At 43.1% G+C, this 25,355-nt stretch overlaps 3 protein-coding genes across 4 annotated transcripts in view; 2 read left to right on the top strand and 1 right to left on the bottom strand.

Annotated features, from left to right (window-relative positions):
* The window catches only part of LOC115111852 (lipoxygenase homology domain-containing protein 1-like), a 40,010-nt gene extending 35,610 nt beyond the window's left edge, over positions 1–4,400 (top strand). The window contains exons 39-44 of the mRNA XM_065011700.1: positions 408–585; positions 715–900; positions 1,140–1,310; positions 1,631–1,769; positions 1,996–2,151; positions 2,244–4,400. Of these exons, the coding sequence (XP_064867772.1) occupies positions 408–585; positions 715–900; positions 1,140–1,310; positions 1,631–1,769; positions 1,996–2,151; positions 2,244–2,724 (1,311 nt within the window). The 3' untranslated portion in view covers positions 2,725–4,400. The remainder of the gene's footprint in view (positions 1–407; positions 586–714; positions 901–1,139; positions 1,311–1,630; positions 1,770–1,995; positions 2,152–2,243) is intronic.
* A 58-nt stretch (positions 4,401–4,458) lies between these two features.
* On the bottom strand, positions 4,459–14,974 carry LOC115111851 (E3 ubiquitin-protein ligase ARK2C-like). 2 transcript variants are annotated; one of them, XM_029638338.2, is made up of 8 exons: positions 14,818–14,974; positions 10,354–10,669; positions 9,923–10,054; positions 9,565–9,694; positions 9,185–9,289; positions 8,822–8,917; positions 8,169–8,272; positions 4,459–8,033 (listed from the first exon to the last, which is right to left on the bottom strand). In XM_029638338.2, the coding sequence occupies exons 1-8, from the start codon at positions 14,876–14,878 to the stop codon at positions 7,916–7,918; spliced, it is 1,062 nt and encodes a 353-aa protein (XP_029494198.2). In that variant the 5' UTR covers positions 14,879–14,974; the 3' UTR covers positions 4,459–7,915. The 2 variants fall into 2 exon arrangements, with proteins under 2 accessions (XP_029494198.2, XP_029494199.2); XM_029638339.2 differs by having other exon boundaries at positions 9,923–10,051.
* A 239-nt stretch (positions 14,975–15,213) lies between these two features.
* Positions 15,214–25,217, top strand: LOC115111850 (ATP synthase subunit alpha, mitochondrial-like). Its single transcript, XM_029638337.2, has 11 exons — positions 15,214–15,350; positions 16,059–16,137; positions 17,458–17,627; positions 17,756–17,929; positions 22,791–22,957; positions 23,232–23,532; positions 23,657–23,881; positions 23,998–24,105; positions 24,258–24,402; positions 24,518–24,668; positions 24,773–25,217. The coding sequence occupies exons 1-11, from the start codon at positions 15,291–15,293 to the stop codon at positions 24,849–24,851; spliced, it is 1,659 nt and encodes a 552-aa protein (XP_029494197.1). The 5' UTR covers positions 15,214–15,290; the 3' UTR covers positions 24,852–25,217.
* The last annotated feature ends 138 nt before the right edge of the window (positions 25,218–25,355 follow it).

The following is a 25,355-nucleotide window of genomic DNA, read 5'->3' as shown; positions in this document are numbered from 1 at the left end:
TAATCAAAGCTTGATGATTAGTTTATTATTTGAATCAGCTGTGTAGAGCTAGGGCAAAAACCTAAACTTGTACCCCTTGGGATCCCGAGGACCGGGTTTGGGAAGCGCTGCCATAGACATACTTCTGCCACACCTTAATTTATTTGATCTCCACCCCAAATGAGTAGCGGGTGAATAGCATCCTATTCTCATGCTTAAGTTCAAGGTCAGAATATGCTTAGAGAAAAAATTATTACGCTCCATTTACACGCGCTTAACTTGGGTCGGAGTTCCCCCATACTGTATTGTGTTTATTTCAGCCTTCTTATCTCAAAACAGTTTCTGTAAATTACCCTGAGAGTCTGCTAATAGATTAAAATGTTCATATAAATGTCTGGTATGTATGGCATACTGTACGTGTCCTCTAGATCGTGATGCATAACCTGACCACAGAGGAGGTGTCTGTGTTTACCAATGAGAACTGGCTGTCGAAGACCAAAGGGCCCAAAAGGACTAAGATCTGTGAGCTGGCAGCGGTGGTGGATGAGGAGGAGATGGTGGAGAGGACCACCTACATCATCCAGGTCCAGACCAGTGACATCGGAGGTGGGTCACAACAGCTCCACATGAGAACACAATTCCACATGGGAAAAACTCCTGCACCCACTAGGCACCCTCTAGTTCTACCTTTTTTTTCTCACCATCTTTAATATCCCTTTTCCCCCTCTCTTCCAGGCGCGGGCACTGATGCCAACGTGTTCCTGATAGTGTTTGGGGAGAACGGAGACACTGGTACGCTGGCACTAAAGGAGGGAGGTAGCAGAAACAAGTTTGAGCGGAAGTCAAAAGATGTGTTCCGCTTCCCAGACATCCTCAGCCTGGGAGAGCTTTCCAAGATCCGCGTATGGCATGACAACAAGGGTGAGGAACAGGTCTTCATGTGCCATGCCACATAGTTTTATCACAAACGGTGATGGCGGTGGCCAAACGGACTGAAACAGGACACAGGAGAGCTTTCTTTCTCACTTTTGATTGATCGATTTCTTTGCATCTGCAGTTCTGTAAACAGGATTTACAGCAAGGGAAAACTAAACTAAGTCTTGAAGTGGCTGATTGGAGTAGAGGCAAGAATATAAGCCATAAACCTGTGTTTCTCTCAGGTCCTGCTCCGGGTTGGCACCTGGAGTACATTGATGTGAAAGATGAGACCATGGACCAGAATTTCCGTTTCCCATGTGGCCGCTGGCTGGCCAAGAATGTGGACGACGGGCAGATCATGACAGAGCTGGCCTGTGCCAACAACGACATCCTAGACTTCAGTGACAAGACCAGTGAGTTCACCTCTGACCCTGATGTAGACTATTGAGCCAAGAAAACTCCAGAGAAATAGATTGTTCCATGATAAGTGGATGGCCGCTCTATTAGATGTACCATTTGGAATGTTCGGTTATTTGAGACTCCATATAAATGAATATCAACATATAAGTGAATGTAGTCTACCAGATCAGTTTACATTTCCTTTCAATCCCTACACCTAACATCTAGGCTAGGGATTGTAGATCTATTATTATATTTTACATGGCAGGCACATATGTTATGAATAAATTCAGTTAGAATTTAAGAGGTTGCATTTTTAAAATTATTTCTCCAGAATATGAAATTGCCACAACAACAGCTAACACTGATGACGCAGACACCAAGGAGAATGTGTGGATCGTGCTGGAAGGAAAGAGGGGACGTTCAAAGGAGTTTGTGCTAGAGAATAGTTCAAAGAAAAAGAGGTTCCTTTGGTAGGTTCTCAAAGAAACACTTCAAGCCATTCTCTTGTTATTGGTTCCCCTAAAGAATCTTCTCTTCTCTTTCAAGTGCTCTGGCGTTCTAACTTTTCTCTTGATCTTACTGTTTTCAGCAGGCCATTAATTTCAGGACAGTGAAGTTCATACTGTGCTTAGATGAAGAATTATTTTACAGATATCAAAGAAGGGAGAGTAAAATCCTGTGGATGTCTCTTTTCAGTGGAGCCACAGACACGTTTGAGTTTTCCTCCAAGCATGTGGGTGAGATAGCTGGCATCTGTGTGGGGCACACGACTAAAGACAGCAAAAAGGTGAAGGGTGAGGCCTTCTGGCACGTCCTGGAAGTTGTGGTGACAGAGAAGGGACTTGGAAACAAGTGAGTGAAAACTTCTGGGAAACAAAGACAGGTATTTTTCCTCGTCATGTCTAAACTCATGTCATTATGCTTCTCTTTCTGTTCCTGTCCAGGTATTTATTCCACTGTGATGCCCAGATCCCTCTAGCAGCCAAACGGGACAAGTTTCTGACCTTCGAATGCTTTAAGACCATTGAGAGCTTTGCCAGCAAGGTCCGCAGCCTCGTGCCCGTCAAATACGAGATAATCGTCATCACCGGCGACGTCAAAAGGGCCGGAACTGACTCTAACGTTTACATCACCATATATGGCTCCAATGGGGATTCTGGAAAGCGTTCCTTAAAGCAGAAGTTCCGAAACCTTTTTGAGCGGGGACAAACAGATCATTTTATTCTGGAGATGTTGGATTTAGGGGAGCTGCTGAGGGTCAAAGTTGAGCATGATGGCTCAAGCCACAACTCTGGTTGGTACCTGGAGTGTGTAGAGGTTACCAACACAGCCAACTCGGTCACCACTATCTTCCTGTGTGGGAAGTGGTTGGATCCTCAGAAGGCAGATGGGCAGATACAAAGAGTGCTCTACCCCAAATACTGACAAGTATCCATGTTAACCCTTAGTAGTCTAAGTCGGGGGGGGGGGGGGCTTACTGCTATTAGTCAATAGATTCTTACCTGGAAAAAAATAAATCAAAATTAAGTTTGTTTTAAAGTGGCTGTCCTATATCTGAGAGATATAAGAAAGATCAGGATTTAATTTTTAATTTTTAAATGTACCCATATTTAACCCCCTTTTTTTTTTTAACACTAAACTACTTCCAAATATACTGTTCCATTAATTGTTTTAACTGGTACTGGACAACAACCTTCAGACGAGTTTTGTGATGCTTGTGGGCGTCCTAGCCAAACTGTTCAGACGATACAGACAGAAGTTGGCAGATCGCTGGTACCGACTTTAGACGAGTCACGTGACCGTTGTGTTCGTGAGAGTCTCATCTTTCCATAGAGTGGTCATATTAGTTTGGATGCCAAACCATTCGGATGCTACAAAGGTTTTTGTGAGAGGACCGATTTTCGAGATGTCTCATGGTCTGACAAACACAGCTGTAGCTCGGCCACCCCGCAGATGCGGAAAGTCGCCAGTGTGTAGGAGGCGGTAGATTATCAGCTCATGCAAAAACCATATCTCTAGTTTAAACAGACATATTTTTATGGGGATTTGTTTATTATGTTATGCTAATTCGATTTCCCATGGAGGCGTGGACGTTGACTCTACGGGATCGTTGTCCCTCCACCGGGACGGTTGCGTTAACGTGCGCTAATGTGATTAGCATGACTTTGTAACAAGAAAATGTCTCAGGACATAGACATGTCTTATATGGGCAGACAGCTTACATTCTTGTTAATCTAACTGCACTGTCCAATTTACAGTAGCTATTACAGTGACAAAATACCATGCTATTGTTTTAGGAGTGCACAACTACAAAACTTTTATCACGGCAACTGGTTTGATACATTCACCTCTGAAGGTGAATAATGTACTTACATTCAGTAATCTTGCTCTGATTTGTCATCCTGGGGGACCCAGAGATAAAATGTAGCATAGTTTTGTCTGATAAAACCAATTTTTATATTAAAATGTCAGAACTTCTAAAGTTTGAACCCCTTCTGTTTCTGATTTATTATGGCCTTTCTATTGCATTTCAAAGATAATGAAAAAAATAAAAATGGACGTGTTTTTTTGTTTGCATTATCTTTTACCAGATCTAATGTGTTATATTATCCTACATTAATTTCACATTTCCATAAACTTCAAAGTGTTTCCTTTCAAATGGTATCAAGAATATGCATATCCTTCAGGTTCAGGTCCTGAGCTACATGCAGTTAGATTTGTTATGTCATTTTAGGCAAAAAATGGATAAAAGGGTCTGATCCTTAAAAGGTTTTAAGGGACTTGGGACCAGCTATTTATGTATTGGTGGTGAGGGTGGGGGGGTTCTGGAGTACTTTTCAGTCAGAATTGTATTTGTATGTTTTAATATTTAACTTTGTGAAACATAAACAGAGAACATAGGTGATAACTATATAGAAACAAATGATACTCAGAAGCATATTCATAACATGTGATTCTATTCACTCATGCTGGACTAGATACACCACTGTTGACATGTATTTCATGCACAGGCTCTGTGTGTCCATTTAGCCTAATTGTTAGGATTATTGCTGATATTTTGATTTTATACTTGCTTTGTGTTTATAAACATTTGTACCGATTCTTGTGTCATGAAGTTAAGTGTTTACTAGAAAAATTGAATAATCCTTAACCAGGTACTTTCAGCATTTTGGGCAGTTTATTTGAAAAACACATACAAAAAGATCATATACAAGACAATAAATAAAAAAAGGAGACAGAACAGTTTGGGTTAAGCTATGCAACTTTTTGCATCATCATTAGTAATAAATACAGTACAAAATCCACCAAAAGTAAATCTAAAGATTTTCCACAATATTCACTGATCCATGTTATTCTTCATTATCATTTAGCTATTGCTTTTCATATTATTGATACATACTTCGTCTAGAAAATACCCCAGCTCATAACACATTGCGCAGTTACAGCAAAACAGCAGTGTGTTGTACAAAGATGGCCACTTCCCTTTAAATCACTGGCAGGTTAGTTTCATCAACAGTTTGTCAGCAGCAAAGAAAACATCTGTAATATTCAAGAAGGTACAGCCTCATATTAAACACGTCTACAGCTACGCCCATGTACACATATGAAAACCTGAGGAGGACATGCATTAGAAAGCTTGTGCTTTAGGATTATACTGTTCATTCCCCTTCACCAGCTCGAGTTAAAATACTATGGCTACTGTCCGCTAACGCAGTATACCGTCTGTAGAGGACAGAGGGCAAGTCAGGAGTTTTTCCTGACCAGGAAAAACTCTTGGCCCTAGATATGGGGTAAGGCCAGTGACAGCAGGAAAAATAAAAAATAAGACCAGTCAGCTTCATTCCAATCGGATATATGTCGGATTAATAAATTGTTATTATTAAGAAAATGCACACAGAAAACGGGTGGTTAGCTTATTATACCCAGGTGTAAAACCACACTCGAGTATTATACCAGAAAAAAATAAGACCCAATAGCTCAAGTTTATCATGTTAGCCACCTCTCGCACCTAACTACACAAACACAGCATTTGCCAGCAATACAAAGTACCTAATAATGGAGTTATTCATTCATATGGGAGGAGTTAATATAGCTGGGCCAGAGAAACGGATGGTCTGAATGGAGACACCCAACATTCACATATGGTGAAATATACAAACGAGGTAAATCGAAACAAATGAAAACAAACTGAGAAACTGGTAATGATCAGGGATAAATATGAAAAATAAAAGAGTATCATATTTCCTCTATGCCAGCAAGGGGTATAGCCATGCTAGGAGGTTTACATGCTAAAACATTTGCAGCTAGTCACAGTCTGTCCACTCGATTAAAGCAGGGGGGGATCTTCGATATGACATTGAATGGAATGTAAATCAAGATCAACAGCACCACGTTGGCTAGAGACAGCTCACATTACACACCCTTCCAAATTACATGTTCTCCTTATGAAAAACGCAACTTGCATGCAAAGCATCCCCACCAACCAATGCATAATGAGGTATTATTATTATTTTTACATTGTGTTATTTCTAAATAAATAGATTGATTCAATTGCAAAATCAAGAGAGAAAATACATGAAATATGCCACCACAATAGCTACGGTTAGTAATAAATTATGATTGTTAAATACTTAAGGCATTTCAACTCACAGCATCCTATGTGAAGTAGCAACCCTCCTTGTTTGTCTGTCTAGTTTTTTTGGACGGAGGGTTTGGACAAAGGAAAATAAAAAACGCAACACAGTCAAGTCAACCTCCAAAAGTACACAAGGAAGCATGAAGACATGTGTAACGAACACAGACGCATAAGCTAGAACAAGGAGACCCCACACCACCAAATCTACTTCAGGCAACCCCAATATTTTAGTGCATTTACAAAACACAAGCTACATTAATAAATATGTTGTTGTTTTTTGCAGCATTGGAGCCATGTCTTCAAAATTGTAAAAAAAAAAAAAATGGACAAGGACTTGGCTTTACTTGGTCCAATGTCCAAATTGGCATGAGCGCTCAAAACAAATTGATAGTAAGAAAACCAAAATGAAGGAAAAAAATTAAAACAAATCAAAGAAATGTATATAGTAAGAATAATTGTTTGGTATTTTCAAACGAATGGCTTTTTCTCCCTTTAACCCTCGTTCAAGTGAACTACACCAACATGATTCATGCACGATATAGAGAAAACAGCTTCCATCACTGAACAGTTTACAGTGGTTCTAGCAATACCATACACAACTACCATCATGGGGGACCATCTTACACATTCTAGGACACAGAACAAAGGCCTACGAGTTGGATATATCCCAGGAACACCAGCTGTATTCCTGTATTGAACAATGGGATCAACTGAGATTGAAATGAAGGGAACCGAAACAGAGGTTGTTTGCTATGCACTGTATAACTCACATGTGCTTGTTCTGTAGGCAATAAGGTACTGGTATGTGTTAGAAAAGGATTACATTGTATTCACTCTCAAGACAAGACACAGACACTGCATCCCCAGCCTTTAAGATCGTGCTATAGATGAGGCTGTGAGTAGAAATTGCCCATAAGCGCAGTTCTTGAAATCAGTTTACCCCTCCCCCGATCCTAATCTTAATCATTAGGAAGGGAGACGCAGCAGTGACCAAAGATCAGCGTCTAGGGGAAACTTCATCCTGCTCCATGGATGAGTAAGAGAGACATACCGTTTATGGTTCACATGCAGAGAGACTGCAGACTTTCTACTGCTCCACAATCACAAGACAGCCCAAGCCTGCCATAGAGCATGCATATCTGGGGCCTCTGTTCTAGACTATAGAGGCCCCACTACAGCACAATACAGACCACTAAAGCCATGCCTGGATAGCACCTCTAGCATCCACTGTGATGGCAGAGATCTACTGTACTGGAAACCCACAGAATGTTTGGCCTTTGTACATAGCTAGCACTTCCTCATTGCCTGTAAGCCTATTCCCATTTGTTAAATAGGAGTATTTCCCCCCCATCTTATTTCTCAAAGTGGGATTTTTGCTTGCTACACAACACGGTCACTGTTGTAAATACTGGCGATCAATTACAAGACTACTACACTCCATTACATCATAAGCATTAGGCCATAGAAGCTCATTTCAAGAAACATTCCCTTACTGATTTCATATCTCTTCATGTTTTGCACAGATGTGCTGTAGTTAAAGCTCAGCGTTTGGGTTTCATCACACGGAGGAAGACCAACACACATCAGCGGTCGAACATAGACCTATATATATAAACCCTCAGCAACACAATACACACACATGCTAGGGGGTTTGATAGAGAATCATCTTTGAGTAGGTGTATGGAGAAGCGAATGCTACTGTGCACAACCCTATGGAGACTCATCAAGCCCCAGCACCTGTCTGTATATTCTGCCACCCTTCTGCCTCTCTCCATCCATCAGCCTGTTTTGTTTCTCTATTGTGTGATCAGTGTGGTTTCTTAATCCCTCCCTCCCCCGCTCCCTCGTCCCCTTCATTGTCTTCTTCGACTGGCTCAGAAGGCAGGCTCATAAGTGATGCGGGTGGGAAGGGGGACGTTTGGCAGCGCTCCTCCTAGGGATGCTATGGGGTATTACAGGAAGGGGCAGGGAGAAGAGGTATCAGCTGTCTGGTGTCAACTGGGTCTCAATGTCCACCCGGCATATGGGGCATTTCCTACTGGTGGCCAGCCATTGGTCAACACACGCCTGGTGGAAGAGGTGCATGCAGGGTAATCTCCTGTTGGTGGAGGAAGATGTCGAAGAGTGTTAATACAAATGACCATAGATACACAGAGATCTGCAAACTGTACTATGTGTTGGCTCCAAACCTTCCATGACACCAAATGTTCATTAGCATTTTGACTAGACCCACCTGACATCCTCTCCATCCTCCAGCATTGATAGACAGATAGTACACTTCTCATCTGTATCCAGTTCGTCATCCTCCAGCCCTAGCTTCAGGTCCTGGGGTATTCTCTGGAAAATAGAAGAATATACAACAACAGCGACAATTACCATTGGCAAATGTATCTCTCATTTTCATTCGCAAAGTATCGATAGTTCACATGAAAATAGTTATGGTTGAAGTCCTCATAGTGTAGTTCTGATACATGACTAACGGCTGTCCTGAAAAACCCTGTTCAGAACCATCGTCCTAACATGGCATACAGTATGCTGCAGAAGACACAATTCTCATTGGATCTTTAAAATGTCATGCTTATGATTCTTTCACATTACTGTACAGTAGATTCAAATCAGACTTGCACAGCTTTATAATAATTGGTCCTTTCACCTACAAGATGAGTCATCCTTGGTCTTAAAATTGGGTACACCCCAGAGCAGATAGTCTGGATAAGTCAGTTTGGAGTGGAAGCAGACAGTATTCTTTGGAGAGATAATGTGGCTAACAATAACCTAAAATGAGATGGCAATGTTCATCTGTGTCATTCTACTCTATGGTACTCTATTATATTTACTACCGCAGTACATCCGTTACCGACACCACTTATGAGGGAATAGTCTTACCTTCTTGTATTTGTGAGGGAAGGTGAACCTTTCAATAGTGGTCTGGATGGCCCCTCGGTTCACACTGCCCAACCTGTCCTCCAGCTGCAGTAGCTCCTACAGGCAACATTTGGGGAAAGACCATTAACTATCTTCTTTCAGTACGATAAAAAAACAAACATAAAACAATGTTATGTTTTTGATTCGGAAGCATCTGGAGCACAGAGCTAGCGGAAATTAGAAGATCAGTCCCACATGAGGCTGTCCACAGCATTGGACACACAGAGGCAGGGACGGATGTGTGAGAGGTGAGAGTGTATGTGTGAGGGGGTGATAGTGTGACGGGGTTGATGAGACTTGGCCGTGTGACTGGGATGACTGCACCTCGTAGCTCTCTCTCACAGCGGATGCATGGCGGGAGGGGTTGAGGCCCTGCAGGGCCAGCAGGTGTAACTGAGGATACGGGTAGTTTCTGATCTCATGGACAACCTAGAGAGAACATACAGAGAGACAGTAAGGGAGTCATCTGGATACATTCTCCTCAACTCATCTGAGAAAACATCTTTGCATTTCATACTGCTTCCTGCCTGCCATCCCTGAATCCTGTCTATCCAATGATCTATGGTGTGAATACCAAATCAAACACTCCAGGTGGTTTAGCCAATAAGGACACCAGCAGCGCAGATCATGAAACGTCACTTTAAATGGGACTGTCCATTCTGATCATTTAAATTCCATGACAAAAGTAGTTGTGATGTCCTCACCACTTGGGTGGAGGTGCTGTTCCTGGGGAAGTGATGCATCCGGGGAGAGGTCAGGTAGTGTTGAAAGTGCTGGGGCAGTGGGCGGATGTGGTACTGGTGGGGGGGCAGCCCCGCGTCCACACTCAGGTCCCTGACCAACCACACAGGACAGGAGGAAAGAAGAGAGAAGAACAAATTAAACACTGGGCCCATTTCACTGACCCATCAACTATTTAACATTGATTGTCATTGGATTACATCATGCCCGTGGGAGGGGACTCAAATTTGAAATGAAGATTATCCATAGTTCAGGAGTAATGTATTAGACTTAACTATGAAGCCACACTATTGTATGAGCGCAAGCTGGTATGTTATTTACCAGTCTGTGCCTTCGGCCAGGTAGCGAGGCTGCTGGCCAACAGGCTGTGGGGGGACATGGAGGGCAGGAACAAACTCGTACCCCAGCCGCAGTCTGTGGGACTGGTGGGGCATTCTCTCTGGGGTGCGTCTGCTGACACAGGACAACCAAAAGTTTCTGTACACATTACATTCCCCGCAATCTGTTGTGTGGTTCCACAGATGCCATGGAAATGTAGACTCAACTTAAAAGCACTTTTGAAGTATGAAAACACATGCCAAACTTTGGGGTTAACTACTCCTTTACCAGGGGCACATTATTAAACTGTACAGATTTTGGGGGGTTGCATCAAAATATAGCTGTTTGTACAGAACATGACACTTCTAAAACTTATGGAGGTAACATTGTTATTACGGGAGTGGCGTGCATAGCCAGAAACCAAGTCCCCATACCTTGAAGGTGGCATGATGCGGCGGTTCTGGGCTTCTAGGATCTGCTGTTGGAGGAGGTATTGCTGGTGTAAGGCCTGAGGTAGGAAAGGGGGGACCAAGAGGTCCTGGAACTGGGGTGTGGGGGGTAAGGGGTTGAGGGGCGAGTGGAGCTGGGGAGGATGCTGGTGGCCAGAGGGAGCCAGGTGGGGGTTTATGCCCGACTGGGGCTGACCTGGGTGGGACATGGGGAAGTCAATGGGCAGCGGGGCATGGGGGCCTAGCTGGAAGTGCCGGCAAGAGGTAGCATGGCTATGCTGCTGCCGGTTAAAGAGGGATCCTGTGGAAACATCAAGAGGGAGTTAGACACCTGAGAGAAACGGTAGGTTAGAATTAATTGTGTATGAGACGTGGAGTGTGTGTGTAATTGTGTTTCTGTAGGATGATCTTTACAAAAGCCCTAAATCTTACCTATGGTGAAGCAACACATTCAATCTGCATGGAAAATGTTAATTTCTCCAAACATGAATGGTCTTTTATGGCATCATGTCACATTTTGACCATCTGTTTGGATTCTCACCTCTGGGCATCTGACTCTTCGGCAATGGGCGCAGCCAGGACTGTGCATTTAAAATGGTGTATTCAAGTGGTTTCCAAATTAGGCTGTGTGTAATATATGAGAACAACCTTGAATCCGTTTGATAGAAGTGCACAACTGCTGACAGAAGTGTTTCTAGATCTACTGTGTGACATCCTGCTGATCAACCACTAATCCACAGGACAAAGAAAACAGAACATCTATTCCTAAGAGTTTTTTTTATTGTAATATAACTGTTTCTCCATTATAAATCACTGAGGATTTTACCAATGTGATGACTGCTGCGAGTGAGACCTTTTTCTGAGAACGTTCTCACCTGTTGAACTGTGGGTAACACAAGGCTGTGTCATATAGTACAACAACACTGTGAATGTTTATGTTGGGCTCCCGAGTGGCACAGCGCTCTAAGGTACTTCATCTCAGTGCTAGAGGCGTCACTACAGACCCCGGTTTGATTCCAGGCTGTATCACAACCTGCTGTGATTGGGAGTCCCGTAGGGCGGCGCACAATTGGCCCGGCGTCGTTAGGGTTTGGCCGGGGCACGCGGTCATTGTAAATAAGAATGTTCTTAACTGACTTGCCCAGTTAAATAAAGGTTAAATTAAAATAAGTGTATCCCTACCCAAATGTCTCTATCAGCAAAATGTTAAAGCTACATAGACAAATACGTTGTAGGCTTTATCTCCAACCAGAAATCAGTATCAATTTACATACGGCCTATATCTCTTTCTGTCACTCAGACACACAGTGCTACCCGAAGCTTTCCCATATGTAGATTCCTTGGTTCAGGGGAAATAGCTTGAATGCATTGCATGCCATCTCAGTACTTTTTCCCTCTTCTTAACCACAGCTATTTGGCAGCTGAAGAGAACAGGCTGCTGTTGAGGCTCGAGAGGGAGAACCAGATGCTACCAATGTACTGTCTTGGTTTTAATACTGTGTGTGTGTGTGTGTGTGTGTGTGTGTAAATATATATGTGGATAGACAGGGCTGACAATTCTAATGGAAATAGCATTGATTGTGAAAAGGAATGATTTCAATTTACGTGAAGTAGGTCTAGGCTACATTGTGACATTGATGCCAATATGACAAAATATATTTGAAAGGGGAGAACACAATTCATAGGACAAGACTTCATAGTCTGTGATTTTCTTTCCATGGCGGCAAATTTTAGTTTGGACTCAAGCAGCTAGAAAAGTCATGGAAAAAGACCATCAAACTAAATCTACCCACTGAGATATACGCAGCCTAGCACCAACATTTTGGGGCGAACCTACATCTAGTCCTTTGTGTCACCTTCAGTTGCTAGGCTCTTTTCTAATATAAACATACTAAAGTGTTTGTGGAAGAGTGGAAAACACATTCAGATGAAAAACAGGTGAAACCCCTACAGTTGAGAAACGGGCAAATATCTACATTGCATTTGGATCATTACGTTGGGAGTAGATTTGAAGGTGCAGGGCTATAAAATGCCTAGGAAAGTAGTAATGAGTCTAATCTTGACAACTTTCAGAAACATCCAATTGTGGTGGTGGGTTTTTAAAAGATCACATTCAGCTCATAACCAGTCACTAATGAATGAGAATGAGTTAGGCCTGCTAAATTAGCATTTGATCCAAGGATCAGAGGCGCACTGCACTTTCAATTGTCTTAGTAGAATCACCATGAATGACAGGGGATAGACTCATTCAGGCCTTGTGATGAGAAATGCAAGGAAATAGTCTATCTTTGTCACAGCGGGAGAGGTGGGTGAGGTGGAGGTGGGCAGGTAGGGACGAGGGGAGGGATAAAGACAACAAATGGAAATCAGCAAGAAGCACACTGAAGGTTAGGAAAAATACTATATTCTTTATTGGAAAATATTAGTATACGTGGAATTTGTGTTTTGGTTGTTGTAATAATATAAATACCATGCAACAAAAATAAACAACATAGACTGAAGGCAAGGCTCACCATGCTCCATGAAAGGGTTAAAAAGAACAAAAGCAGCATCCAATGAGCAGATGTGGTTGGCTACAGCACAGTACATTAGGGTACATCTTTACCACAGAAAAATTACATTGGAATGTACTATTCAATGTAAAAAAATAAAAAATCATATGAATCATAACATGACCATGCATTGAAAGTACTATTACCAGAACAAAGGGTAAAGAGCGACCACAACCAAACAATAAAAGACGTTATTACTCAACAAGAGGATTTACTGTAGCAGTGCAGGAGATAGGCATCCCTGTGAAATGGATAGCATTTTGCACTTTTTTTTTGAGGATCATTAGGAAGTGATTAACCACCAGTGAGTATCTACTACTTATAGAATTTGTTTTTTGCTCCTTCTCAAGAAGAACAAAGTGTTACACAAATCGAGACGGTTATGACAGGTTGTTGGGAAGAGGTACAGTGTACCAGTATTTAATCAATTTTGATGTGTTGTCCATTTTTTATCACTCAGATGACCACACTAGGGATAATCCTAATTGTGTGTGTGTCATAATATTAAAAAGTATGGGTTCTACATGTCATGGAAGAATGCCAATAGGAGAATTTGCTACCATTACTTAGCCACATTTGTACAATGCACTTTCCATGGAGAAAATTTGCCAAATTCTGGTCTTCAGTAAAGCAGTGCAGAAATCGAAACAATTGCAAAATGTATCCACTTTACAGGAATTTACAGCATGTTGTATATCAAGACTGGATGGGCGGTACACAATTACATTTATTTGATTCTCTAAAAGAGCTAAAAATGGGTTAACAATACAGCTACTTCACAGAAAGAGACAACAGGTGTTAGCATTTTTTTTTTCACAACAATGAATTGTGGGTGAATGGTACATTCTTGGGGGCGTTTAAACAAAAATAATAGCAATGTCTTCTGATGGAAATAGGAAATGAAGAAGGGATTCACAATACAGCTAAATACAGAGAACAGGCCACGCCACACCACACAGCAGCAGATGATCATTAGCTACAGAATGGGGGGGGGGACGACAAAGATCTGATAAATGCAGAATGTAGAGCCAGCCTCGATACTATGAAACAGGAAATAAGAACAGAAATAAAAAGCACAATGTGAAATCATTGATGCCAGTGTATGAATTTAGTTTAGACTCTACACTGTAGCCTAAATGGTTTATGAAACGGTATGTTTTGGTATTGAATCAACGTGAAATGACTTGTGCAAAATCACCTGGTGGATAGCTTGTTTTAAATATTGGGAAAAACAACATACGACGTGTTAATTAAAAGAGCTTTGAAAATTTGATATATGTCAATTTTGCCTGTTTGTAAACTACTATAGTTGTGATATACAAATTGTATAGATTACCGTAGCTAATTGAATTTGTCGCAAAACCCTCTCGGCAAGCAGTAAAGATGATCTCCAAATGACATCATCCTGGGATTAAATAGGTTATCCAGTAACCTAACCTGCAGAGAACGCGCTAGCTAGCTAACCTTCAAACATGTTTCACGCATTACTCTCTGTGGTCTGACATTACACCACTGCCATTAATGTTACTTGGTAAAGTATTTCTTAAAATAGAACTGACTAGCTAGCTACAATATATAATGTCCAAAAATAGCGAAACGTTTAGTTAGCATTAGCTAAATAGCATTGGTCCACGCGCTAACTAGCTACAGTAGTTAGCTGTCAACAGCTAGCGTTATCTACATCTCGATTTGAGAAGGGGGGAAATATATATATATTTAGGCAAATAGGACCAGACCCATACTACCAAGATGTGTAGTATGGTCTTGCAATTGTTAATAAAATGTAACGCTCGTCAACAACACGTTGGAATGGACTCTAAAGAGATTTGCGAGCAGCTCCAGTGGTATGAACATAGCACATGACATGTAAGTGTTAAAGATTAATAAATATAAATACCTCTATTTCTTACTGAGCCAAATACAGGAAGAACCAGATATCCGACATGCACTAAAACCATCCTTGGATCCTTTTCTTGCCGCTGGGTTTTTGGAGAGACAAATAGCCCATACGGATGATCCGTTTCAATATTTCTACATTCAAGCGGATCTAGCAAGCACTGTGCTGGCAGGCAGCTGCTTCGGTGACAAAGCGTCGATGGCTCGGTGTTTTCTGAAGGAACATTTAGGAAATGTGAAGTACCACAAATAGCCACTAGGTTGCGCCATAACACCTGTAGAATGTTTTTCAACCAGAGTAATTCATAGATAAGTGCACTCCGCTGCAGTAGATGGCAGTAATGCTTTGAAATGACAGCTGTCATCACGGATGACATAAAAAGAAGAAGAAGGGGTTCGTTTTCGGCCATTCGCACACCCTCCAAGTACAGCTAGCTGGTCTTTGCAGGTGGTGGAGGACAAGTCCCATTCGAAATGTTATCTGTGCGAGTTGCAGCGGCTCTGGCCAGGAGCCTGCCCAGACGTGCTGGATTTGTGAGTATTGCATTGATTTGGATGTTGAATAGAAGACATTTAGTATTGCACGATTTAAAATGTCATTGTGAATGCAGTGGGTATGTGAAGGGTACATACAGGCCGCCACCTTCACGCGCTCGTCCCAGAACGAAATGTCCAAGAAAGGACACGTATGTCACTCGACGTACCGTCTTGATATTTATTTGGTAACGTTAATTTACTAGGTTCACTGTTTTTATAAGTCGTTCATTTCACATTTCGTTTAGATTTGCACGTTCAACGCGCTTATGCGCACTTGAACTATCGCTACGGCCCCATATAAAATGGCTGTGCTAGCAAGCTGACTAGGTTAGCATGCTATCAGCTAGTTAGCTAATTTCTGAAGGTCAGGATCGCTTTACATGCTGAATGCTCCCTTCGCGCACACATACTACAAGCTTCTGTAAGTATTTTTAGCTGTAGTGTCTAGCCTACGCTTTGAAAATGTCGATTTTCTTAATTTTCTTTATTGGTTGCTTAGTTGGATTTATATTTTTCATAGGCCAGCTGTCAAAGGAGGACTACTTGCGCACAACCTAGCTAGCTAATAGCTAACGTTACTTGGGCTGACGCCTAGCGCTTATGCCATGTTTTGTTTGTAACGTATTCCAGTTTATTGTGCAATTTCTGTGCGGTTCAATTACACTTGTTTTTAACAATAACCGATCATGGTTTCTTTAATTGTAGGTGTCCAAGAATGTTGCCGCCGCCTGCGTAGGAGTGAATCACCTCCACACACACAGACCATGTCTTGCTGCGAAGACCGGTAAGTATAGAGAGAATGGGGACTCAAGGAATGACCTTCTGTTCTTGGATCAGAAATCCAGTTTTGCCACAAGTTTCACTTGTTATGAGCTGGGCACATTAGGTTTAAGATGACATTTGAAAACAAAAACATAATGTTGCTATCTTAATTTGCCCCTGTATAAACTGAGATGACTCTACGGTGAGTCTTATTTGTCACATGTGAGTACCTTACCATGAAATTATTACTTACAAGCCCTTAACCAAAAATGCAGTTTGAAGAAAAATATTTACAAAATAAACTAAAGCATAAAAGAACAACAATAACGAGGCTATATACAGGGGGTACAGGTACTGACTCAATGTGCGGGGCTACAGGTTAGTCTAATATCTACATGTAGGTGGAGTTAGTGACTATGCATAGATGATAAACCAGCGTGGCTGAGCAGTTGCCATACCCGGCGGTGATGCAACTGGTCAGAATGCTGTCGACGGTGCAGCTGTATGACTTTTTGAGGACCCATGCCCAATCTTTTCAGTCTCCTGAGAGGGAATAGGTGTTGTCATGCTCTCTTTACAACTGTTTTGGTTTGCTTGGACTTGATGCTCTCAACCTGCTCCACTACAGCCCCATCGATGAGAATGAGGGCGTGCTTGGCCCTCATTTACCTGTAGTCCACGATCATTTCCTTTGTCTTTATCACATTGAGTGAGAGGCTGTTCTGGCACCGCACTTCCAGGTCTCTGACCTCCTTTCTATAGGCTGTCTCATCGTTGTCGGTGATCAGGCACTGTTGTCGTCGGAGAACTTAATGATGGTGTTGGCGTAGTGCTTGGCCACACAGTCATGGGTGAACAGAGTACAGGAGTGGACTAAGCATGCACCCTTGAGGGGCCTCCGTGTTGATGATCAGCGTGGCAGATGTGGTGTTGCGTATCCTTACCACCTGGGTCTGGCCCGTCAAAGTCCAGGATCCTGTTGCAGAGGGAGGTGTTTAGTCCCAGGGTCCTTAGCTTAGTGATGAGCTTTGAGGGTGCTATGGTGTTGACTAAAGCTCAGCGTTCAATGTGGGAAAGGGCAGTGTTGAGTGCCATAGAGACTGCGTCATCTGTGGATCTGTTTGGGCGGTATGCAAATTGGAGTGGGTCTAGGGCTGTTTAAAGGTCTTTCTCACATAGGCTACGGCGAGCATGATCACACAGTGTCTGGAACAGCTGCTGCTCCCATGCATGCTTCAGTGTTGCTTGCCTCAAAGCGCGCATAGAATTAATTTAGCATGTCTGGTAGCTCGACCAGTTTTAATGTAAACTTATGTTTTATGTGTTTCTTTTTTAATTTTAGGCACTGCTGAGGTGTCCTCCATCCTGGAGGAGAAGATCCTGGGTGCTGACACCAGTGCTGATCTGGAAGAGACTGGTCGTGTGCTGTCCATTGGTGATGGTATCGCCAGAGTGTATGGTCTCAGGAATGTTCAGGCTGAGGAGATGGTGGAGTTCTCCTCTGGGCTCAAGGTGCAGATCTAGGAGAAATTTATGAATCTGAACTTAACCATTTTTAAATTTAACAGATTAAGCTTTTCCATCTACTACTGTCGTCAATCAGTATATTTTAACGAAACATCTTCTTTCCTATTTTCTAGGGTATGTCTCTGAACTTGGAGCCTGACAATGTTGGTGTTGTGGTGTTCGGTAATGACAAGCTGATCAAAGAGGGTGACATTGTGAAGAGGACTGGTGCCATCGTGGACGTGCCAGTGGGTGTGGAGCTGCTGGGTCGTGTGGTGGACGCTCTGGGCAATGCCATCGACGGAAAGGTGAGGGTAGATTTATGTAGTTAATTGTTATTCATCAAATATTGTTGGTCGTGTACAAATATTGCAGATGTTATTGCAGGTGCCACAAAATGCTTATATTTCTAGCTCCAACAGTGCACTAATGCCTAACAATACACACAAATCCCTAAAATGAAAGAGATCAGAAAGAACAATGTCAGTCTGGAATAGATGGATTTAGTGCCTTCAAAGTATTCACACACCATTATTTTTTCCACGTTTTGCTACAGCCTGAATGTATATCTTTTTTTACATAATTTTTAAAAAAGTCTCTGGCCTACAGACAATGCCCCATAATGTCAAATGTTTTACAAATCAATTAAAAATTAAAAGCTTATGTCTTGAGTAATGAGTATTCAACCCTGTTATGGCAGGCCTAAATAAGTTCAGCAGTAAAAAAATATATCTTTAGTTGCGTTGACTCTGTGCAATAGTGTTTAACATTATTTTTTTACTCTCTGTACCCAACACAAACAAATCTGTACATTCACTCAGTCGGGCAGTGAATTTCAAACACAGGCTCAACCACAAAGACCAGGGAGGTTTTCCAATGCCTTGCAAAGGACACCTCTTGGTAGATTTAAATTTTTTAATAAATAAGTGAACATTGAATATCCCTTTGAGCATGATGCATGTATTAATTACTTTGGATGGTGTATTAATACACTCAATCACAACAAATATACAGCTGTCCGTCCAAACTCCGTTGCCAGAGAGGAAGGAAACCACTCAGGGATTTCACAATGAGGCCAATAGTGAAGTTTAAAGCAGTTAGTTTAATAGCTGTGAAAGAACTGTGGATGGATCAATGTTGTAGTTATTACTCCACAATACTAGCCTCCATGACTGTGAGAAGAGAACCTGTACAGAATAAAAAATATTCCAAAACATGCAATAATTAAACACTGATTGACAATAAATTTCACATGCTGTTGTGCAAATGGAATAGACAACAGGTGGAAATGATAGGCAATTAGCAAGACACCCCCCAATAAAGGAGTGGTTCTACAGGTGGGGACAACAGACCACTTCTCAGTTCCTATGCTTCCTGGCTGATGTTTTGGTCACTTTTGAATGCTGGCGGTGCTTTCACTAGTGGTAGCATGAGACTGAGTCTACAACCCACACAAGTGGCTCAGGTAGTGCAGCTCATCCAGGATGGCACATCAATGTGAGCTATGGCAAGAAGGTTTGCTGTGTCTGTCAGGGTAGTGTCCAGAGCATGGAGGCGCTACCAGGAGACAGGCCAGTACATCAGGAGACGTGGAGGAGGGCAACAACCCAGCAGCAGGACCGCTACCTCCGCCTTTGTGCGAGGAGGAGCACTGCCAGAGCCCTGCAAAATGACCTCCAGCAGGCCACAAATGTGCATGTGTCTGCTCAAACGGTCAGAAACAGACTCTATGAGGGCCCGACGTCCACAGGTGGGGGTTGTGCTTACTACAGCCCAACACTGTGCAGGACGTTTGGCATTTGACAGAGAACACAAAGATTGGCAAATTCGCCACTGGCGCCCTGTGCTCTTCACAGATGATAGCAGGTTCACACTGAGCACATGTGACAGTCTGGAGATGCCGTGGAGAACGTTCTGCTGCCTACAACATCCTCCAGCATGACCGGTTTGGCGGTGGGTCTGTCATGGTGTGGGGTGGCATTTCTTTGGGGGGCCACACAGCCCTCCATGTCCTTGCCAGAGGTAGCCTGACAGCCATTAGGTACCGAGATGAGATCCTCAGACCCCTTGTGAGACCATATGCTGGTGCGGTTGGCCCTGGGTTCCTCCTAATGCAAGACAATGCTAGACCTCATGTGGCTGGAGTGTGTCAGGAGTTCCTGCAAGAGGAAGGCATTGATGCTATGGACTGGCCCACCCGTTCCCCAGACCTGAATCCAATTGAGCACATCTGGGACATCATGTCTCGCTCCATCCACCAACGCCACGTTGCACCACAGACTGTCCAGGAGTTGGCGGATGCTTTTGTCCAGGTCTGGGAGGAGATCCCTCAGGAGACCATCCGCCACCTCATTAGGAGCATGCCCAGGCTTTGTAGGAAGGTCATGCAGGCACGTGGAGGACACACACACTACTGAGCCTCATTTTGACTTGTTTTAAGGACAAAGTTGGATCAGCCTGTAGTGTGGTTTTCCACTTTAATTTTGAGTGTGACTCCAAATCCAGACCTCCATGGGTTGATAAATTTGATTTCCATTGATTATTTTTGTGTGATTTTGTTGTCAGCACATTCAACTATGTAAAGAAAAAAGTATTTAAGAATATTTCATTCATTCAGATCTGGGAAGTGTTATTTTAGTGTTCCCTTTATTTTTTGAGCAGTGTATACATTTTTTAAAATTCTCCCCAATTTTGTGATATCTAATTGGTAGTTAGTTTTGTCCCATCACTGCAACTCCCGTACGTACTCGGGAGTGCCGGCGGTTGAGAACCGTGCGCCCTCTGAAACATGATCCGGCCAAGCCGCACTGCTCTTTAACCACGGAAGTCAGCCCCACCAATGTGTCTGAGGAAACACCGTATAGCTGGCGACCAACGCCAGCGTTCAATTCCCCCGGACGCCACAGTGGATCACTAGAGCGTGATGGGACAAGGACATTCCAGCTGGCAAAACTCGGACGATGCGGGCCGCCCGGGTGGCGCAATGGTTAAGGGCGCTGTACTGCAGCGCCATCGGAGTCCCTGGGTTCGCGCCCAGGCTCTGTCGTAACCGGCCGCGACCGGGAGGTCCGTGGGGCGACGCACAATTGGCCTAGCGTCGCCCGGGTTAGGGAGAGCTTTGTCTGTAGGGGTGTCCTTGTCTCATCGTGCACCAGCGACTCCTGTGGCGGGCTGGGCGCAGTGTGCGTTAGCCAAGGCCAGGTGGCCAGGTGCACAGTGTTTCCTCCGGCGCATTGGTGCGGCTGGCTTCCGGGTTGGATGCGCACTGTGTTAAGAAGCAGTGCGGCTTGGTTGGGTTGTGTATCAGAGGACGCATGACTTTCAACCTTCGTCTCTCCCGAGCCCGTACGGGAGTTGTATCGATGAGACAAGATAGTAGCTACTACAACAATTGGATACCACGAAAAAGGGGTAAAATTCACAAAAAAAACTCGGACGATGCTGGGCCAATTGTGCGCTACCTTATGTCTTCTGGTCACGGCCGACTGCTACACATCCCGGGATCAAACCCAGATCTGTAGTGCCGGCTCTAACTCTGATCAGTGCCTTTAACTAAATTAACTTTGTCCTGAAAACAGTGTTATGTTTGGGGTAAATCCAACAGCATATATATATATATATATATATATAAATACACACGTATACATACATACATACATAATAGCGATAAGCCTTGTTCAGTCTGCTTTCCACAAGACACTGGGAGCCAAATTGACCTTTCAGCAGGACAATAACCTAAAACACAAGGACAAATGTACATGAGTTGTTTACCAAGATGACTTGAATGTTCCTGAGTGGCCTAGTTACAGTTGACTTAAATCGACTTGAAAATGTATGGCAAGACCTGAAAATAGTTGTCTAGCGATGATCAACAACCGACTTGGCAGATCTTGAATTTAAAAGAAATGTGCAAGTATTGTACAAAGTTTAGACTTAACCAGAGACCGACAGCTGTAATTGCTTCCAAAGATTCTAACATTAGCTGTGTTTGAATACTCATATCGCTTGTCTACCGTAAGTTGATGCGGTTGCTGTGTTACTTCTTGCTAGCTTGTTAGCGTAACAAATGACTAACAAGACATCTTACAACTTCACAATGTCCATTGAGAACGCACAACTATACCGCTAAGAATGATATGAATAATCAAGTCCATACACATTGGGTGGATAGTTAGATGGCGTATAGTTAAAATACTGGCAAGTTCGATGTAGTAGCCAACTAACGTTAGGTAGCTAACTAACATACCGGTACATACAAGCAACTGCATTAATGAGATGCTGTTTGTAAGGGAAGCATAGCTAACAAATTGTCAGCTTACGTAGTGTAGCTTATTTGAAAATTAATTATTTTATTACATTGCTTTTTTAAAAACATTTGTTAAAGCAATATATTTCTATACGCTCGGGCTTCGGCTGCATATTTTCTTCAAATCTGAAAATGTTAAGCCACGCTCATTTTCTGAAGATTTGTATTATGGACCCTAAAAGCACAGAAATGGTGTCCACTGCATGTATACTTTGTATTTTGGCGACTGTAGTACGACATCCGGGAACTTTTGGCATACTATGACCAATAAGCATACTACATACTCAATTAACGTCACACAGTGCAGCTAGTATGAGTATTTGAACACAGCTAGTGACCATAGCTATCGACTCGGGTGTGAATACTTACGTAAATGAGATTTCTGTATTTCATTTTTTTTGTAAACTTGCCAACATTTCTGAACATGTGTTCCCTTTTGTGTTTGTGTGGATGAGTGATCGTGAAATCTAATTAATCCATTTTGAATTCAGGCAGTAACGCAACAAAATGTGCAATAGAGGCATATGAATACATTCTGAAGGCACTGTATGTGTATGGACAGTATATGAATAGGAAAGGTGTACAGAAGTAGTTGTATAGGATGAGGTAGGAACAGGAAGACCATGTCTGTCGACGCACTCTTGAAAACATTCATAGGTAATAGTATAACAGAACGTTAGTTCATTTTAAGAATTCATGAAGATGTATTTTTATACCCAAACATCTTGGATGCCACACAATAAAAAAGGATCTCCCACCTGATCCTTTCAGATCTAGGGTCCTTGGGTTGCGACTACAAGTTTACTGCGGTCTGGGCATATCGGGTCTGATCAGAATAGTGTTAACCCTTCTTTGTCCCTCAGGGTCCTCTTGGATCGAGCATCCGTAGGCGTGTGGGTCTGAAGGCCCCTGGCATCATCCCCCGTATCTCTGTGAAGGAGCCCATGCAGACAGGTATCAAGGCCGTGGACAGCCTGGTGCCCATTGGCCGTGGCCAGCGTGAGCTGATCATCGGTGACCGGCAGACTGGGTAAACAAATGGCCAGGTGCCATCTATCCCGTAGTCGGGCTATTTGGGGATTACAACTCTGCATGTTCAATGTGTCAAACAATTGTGAATGTGTTAATGTTCTACTATCTACACTTAATTTGCCTTTACCTGGAGGGTAGTAGACAGCGCTTCAACCATTTTATATTGTCTCCCATTCAACTTTAAAGCCATGCAGTTATATTTGTAGTAATTATTTGCTTACTCTGACACTAGAATTGTAATCTAATACAAATTCCCTCTTCTATTCTAACAGCAAAACTGCTATTGCCATTGACACCATTATCAACCAGAAGCGTTTCAACGAAGGCAAAGATGAGAAGAAGAAGCTGTACTGTATCTACGTTGCCATTGGCCAGAAGAGATCCACTGTGGCCCAGCTGGTGAAGAGGCTGACAGACGCTGATGCTATGAAATACACCATTGTGGTGTCTGCTACAGCCTCTGATGCTGCTCCCCTGCAGTACCTGGCCCCATACTCTGGCTGCTCCATGGGAGAGTTCTTCAGAGACAACGGCAAGCACGGCCTCATCATCTATGATGATTTGTCCAAGCAGGTGAGGAGGGGGAATTCTGGGCTGAGTAAAGTATTGAATGTGATGCTGCTTCATGAAGATAAAATAAAGGAACCAGGCTCTGTTAATCTAGCCATGTTTAACAGCTGTATTCGCATCCCTCCAGGCTGTAGCCTACCGTCAGATGTCCCTGCTGCTGCGTCGTCCCCCCGGTCGCGAGGCCTACCCCGGTGACGTGTTCTACCTACACTCCCGTCTGCTGGAAAGAGCTGCCAAGATGCACGACAACTTCGGAGGCGGCTCCCTGACCGCTCTGCCCGTCATTGAGACCCAGGCCGGAGACGTGTCTGCCTACATCCCTACCAACGTCATCTCCATCACTGACGGGCAGGTGGGTGCGGTGTGGAGAGTGGTCATATCATTATTGTCCCCACTTGCCTTATCCTCTAGTCAACTTATCAAAGTTTAATGTAATCCCTAAACAGAAGTGTGCTCTCTCCCCTGCAGATCTTCTTGGAGACTGAGTTGTTCTACAAAGGTATCCGCCCAGCCATCAACGTGGGTCTGTCTGTGTCCAGAGTCGGATCGGCTGCCCAGACTAAGGCCATGAAGCAGGTGTGACCTGGGGCTCTAAGGGGACTGATATTATACATCAGATAAATGCAGACAAACCTTTTATTTCATTCACCAGTTACCCCAGAGTATTTTCTCACTTGGAATCAGTCTCCTAAATCCATAATACGATTGTGGTCCTTTACTGTGTGTAGGTGGCTGGTACCATGAAGCTGGAGTTGGCCCAGTACCGTGAGGTGGCTGCCTTTGCCCAGTTCGGCTCTGACCTGGACGCTGCCACCCAGCAGCTGCTCAACAGGGGTGTCCGCCTCACTGAGTTGCTCAAACAGGGACAGTACTGTGAGTGTCACCACCCAACGTGCTAATAAAGTTTAACATTTTATGTTGTCAACCAGGGCCACTCCTTAATTTGGGGAGACATGTATTTTTATTTTACTTTCTCGCCCTCCCCCAGGCCCCATGGCCATTGAGGAGCAGGTGACCGTCATCTACGCTGGTGTCAGAGGTCACTTGGACAAGATGGACCCTTCCAAGATCACCAGGTTTGAGAAGGCCTTCCTTGTACACGTCCTCAGCCAGCACCAGGACCTGCTCACCACCATCAGGTAACGGGACCGTCTGAGTAATCAGTAAAAATCTGGTTGACGTTAATCATTATGAAGGTTGATATGAATTTAATCTGAAGTAATGAGACTCGTTTTTATTCCAGGACCGATGGTATGATCTCACCGACAGCTGACGCCAAACTGAAGGAGATTGTGTTGACCTTCCTGTCCAGCTTTGAGTAAAGAGCGAAACTGCTCCTGATCCTTCAGTGTGCTTACGGTCTGTCGCATTGTCCTAATATTATATGTATGTGAAACACTGAAGGCCAGAACCTCAATGTACAGATTTCTCCTAAGAAGAAATAAAATTGTACAACCCTAGAGAGCTGTGGTAAAATTTGACTGTTCGTGGTAGACTGTGCCGGTCCAGCAGATTATCCAGTTGAAGGGAATAAAATGTCATGTGAAAAATAATTCCTGCTCTGTTCTAATGCAGTAACTGTTTCTCCCACTGTGGGTCTTTATATACTCAAACTACTCTAAATATCTTGTGACTTTGTTCATGAATTTCATTAGTTAAAATAAATAAACAAATTTGGGTGGTCTCAATTACAGGATATCAAAATCTTCACTTTTGCATCACAAGAAATGTAGCACACTCAATCAACCATAAAGCATTTCATTGTTGGAAAGAAATGTATGGCATTGATTGTGTTTAGCAACTGTTGGAATGTCTATTGGGGAAAT

Source organism: Oncorhynchus nerka, linkage group LG27 (genome assembly GCF_034236695.1).
Source record: "Oncorhynchus nerka isolate Pitt River linkage group LG27, Oner_Uvic_2.0, whole genome shotgun sequence".
NCBI lineage: Eukaryota > Metazoa > Chordata > Actinopteri > Salmoniformes > Salmonidae > Oncorhynchus > Oncorhynchus nerka.
Note: the sequence above shows the minus strand (reverse complement) of the source record. Positions and strands in the feature narration are given on the sequence as shown.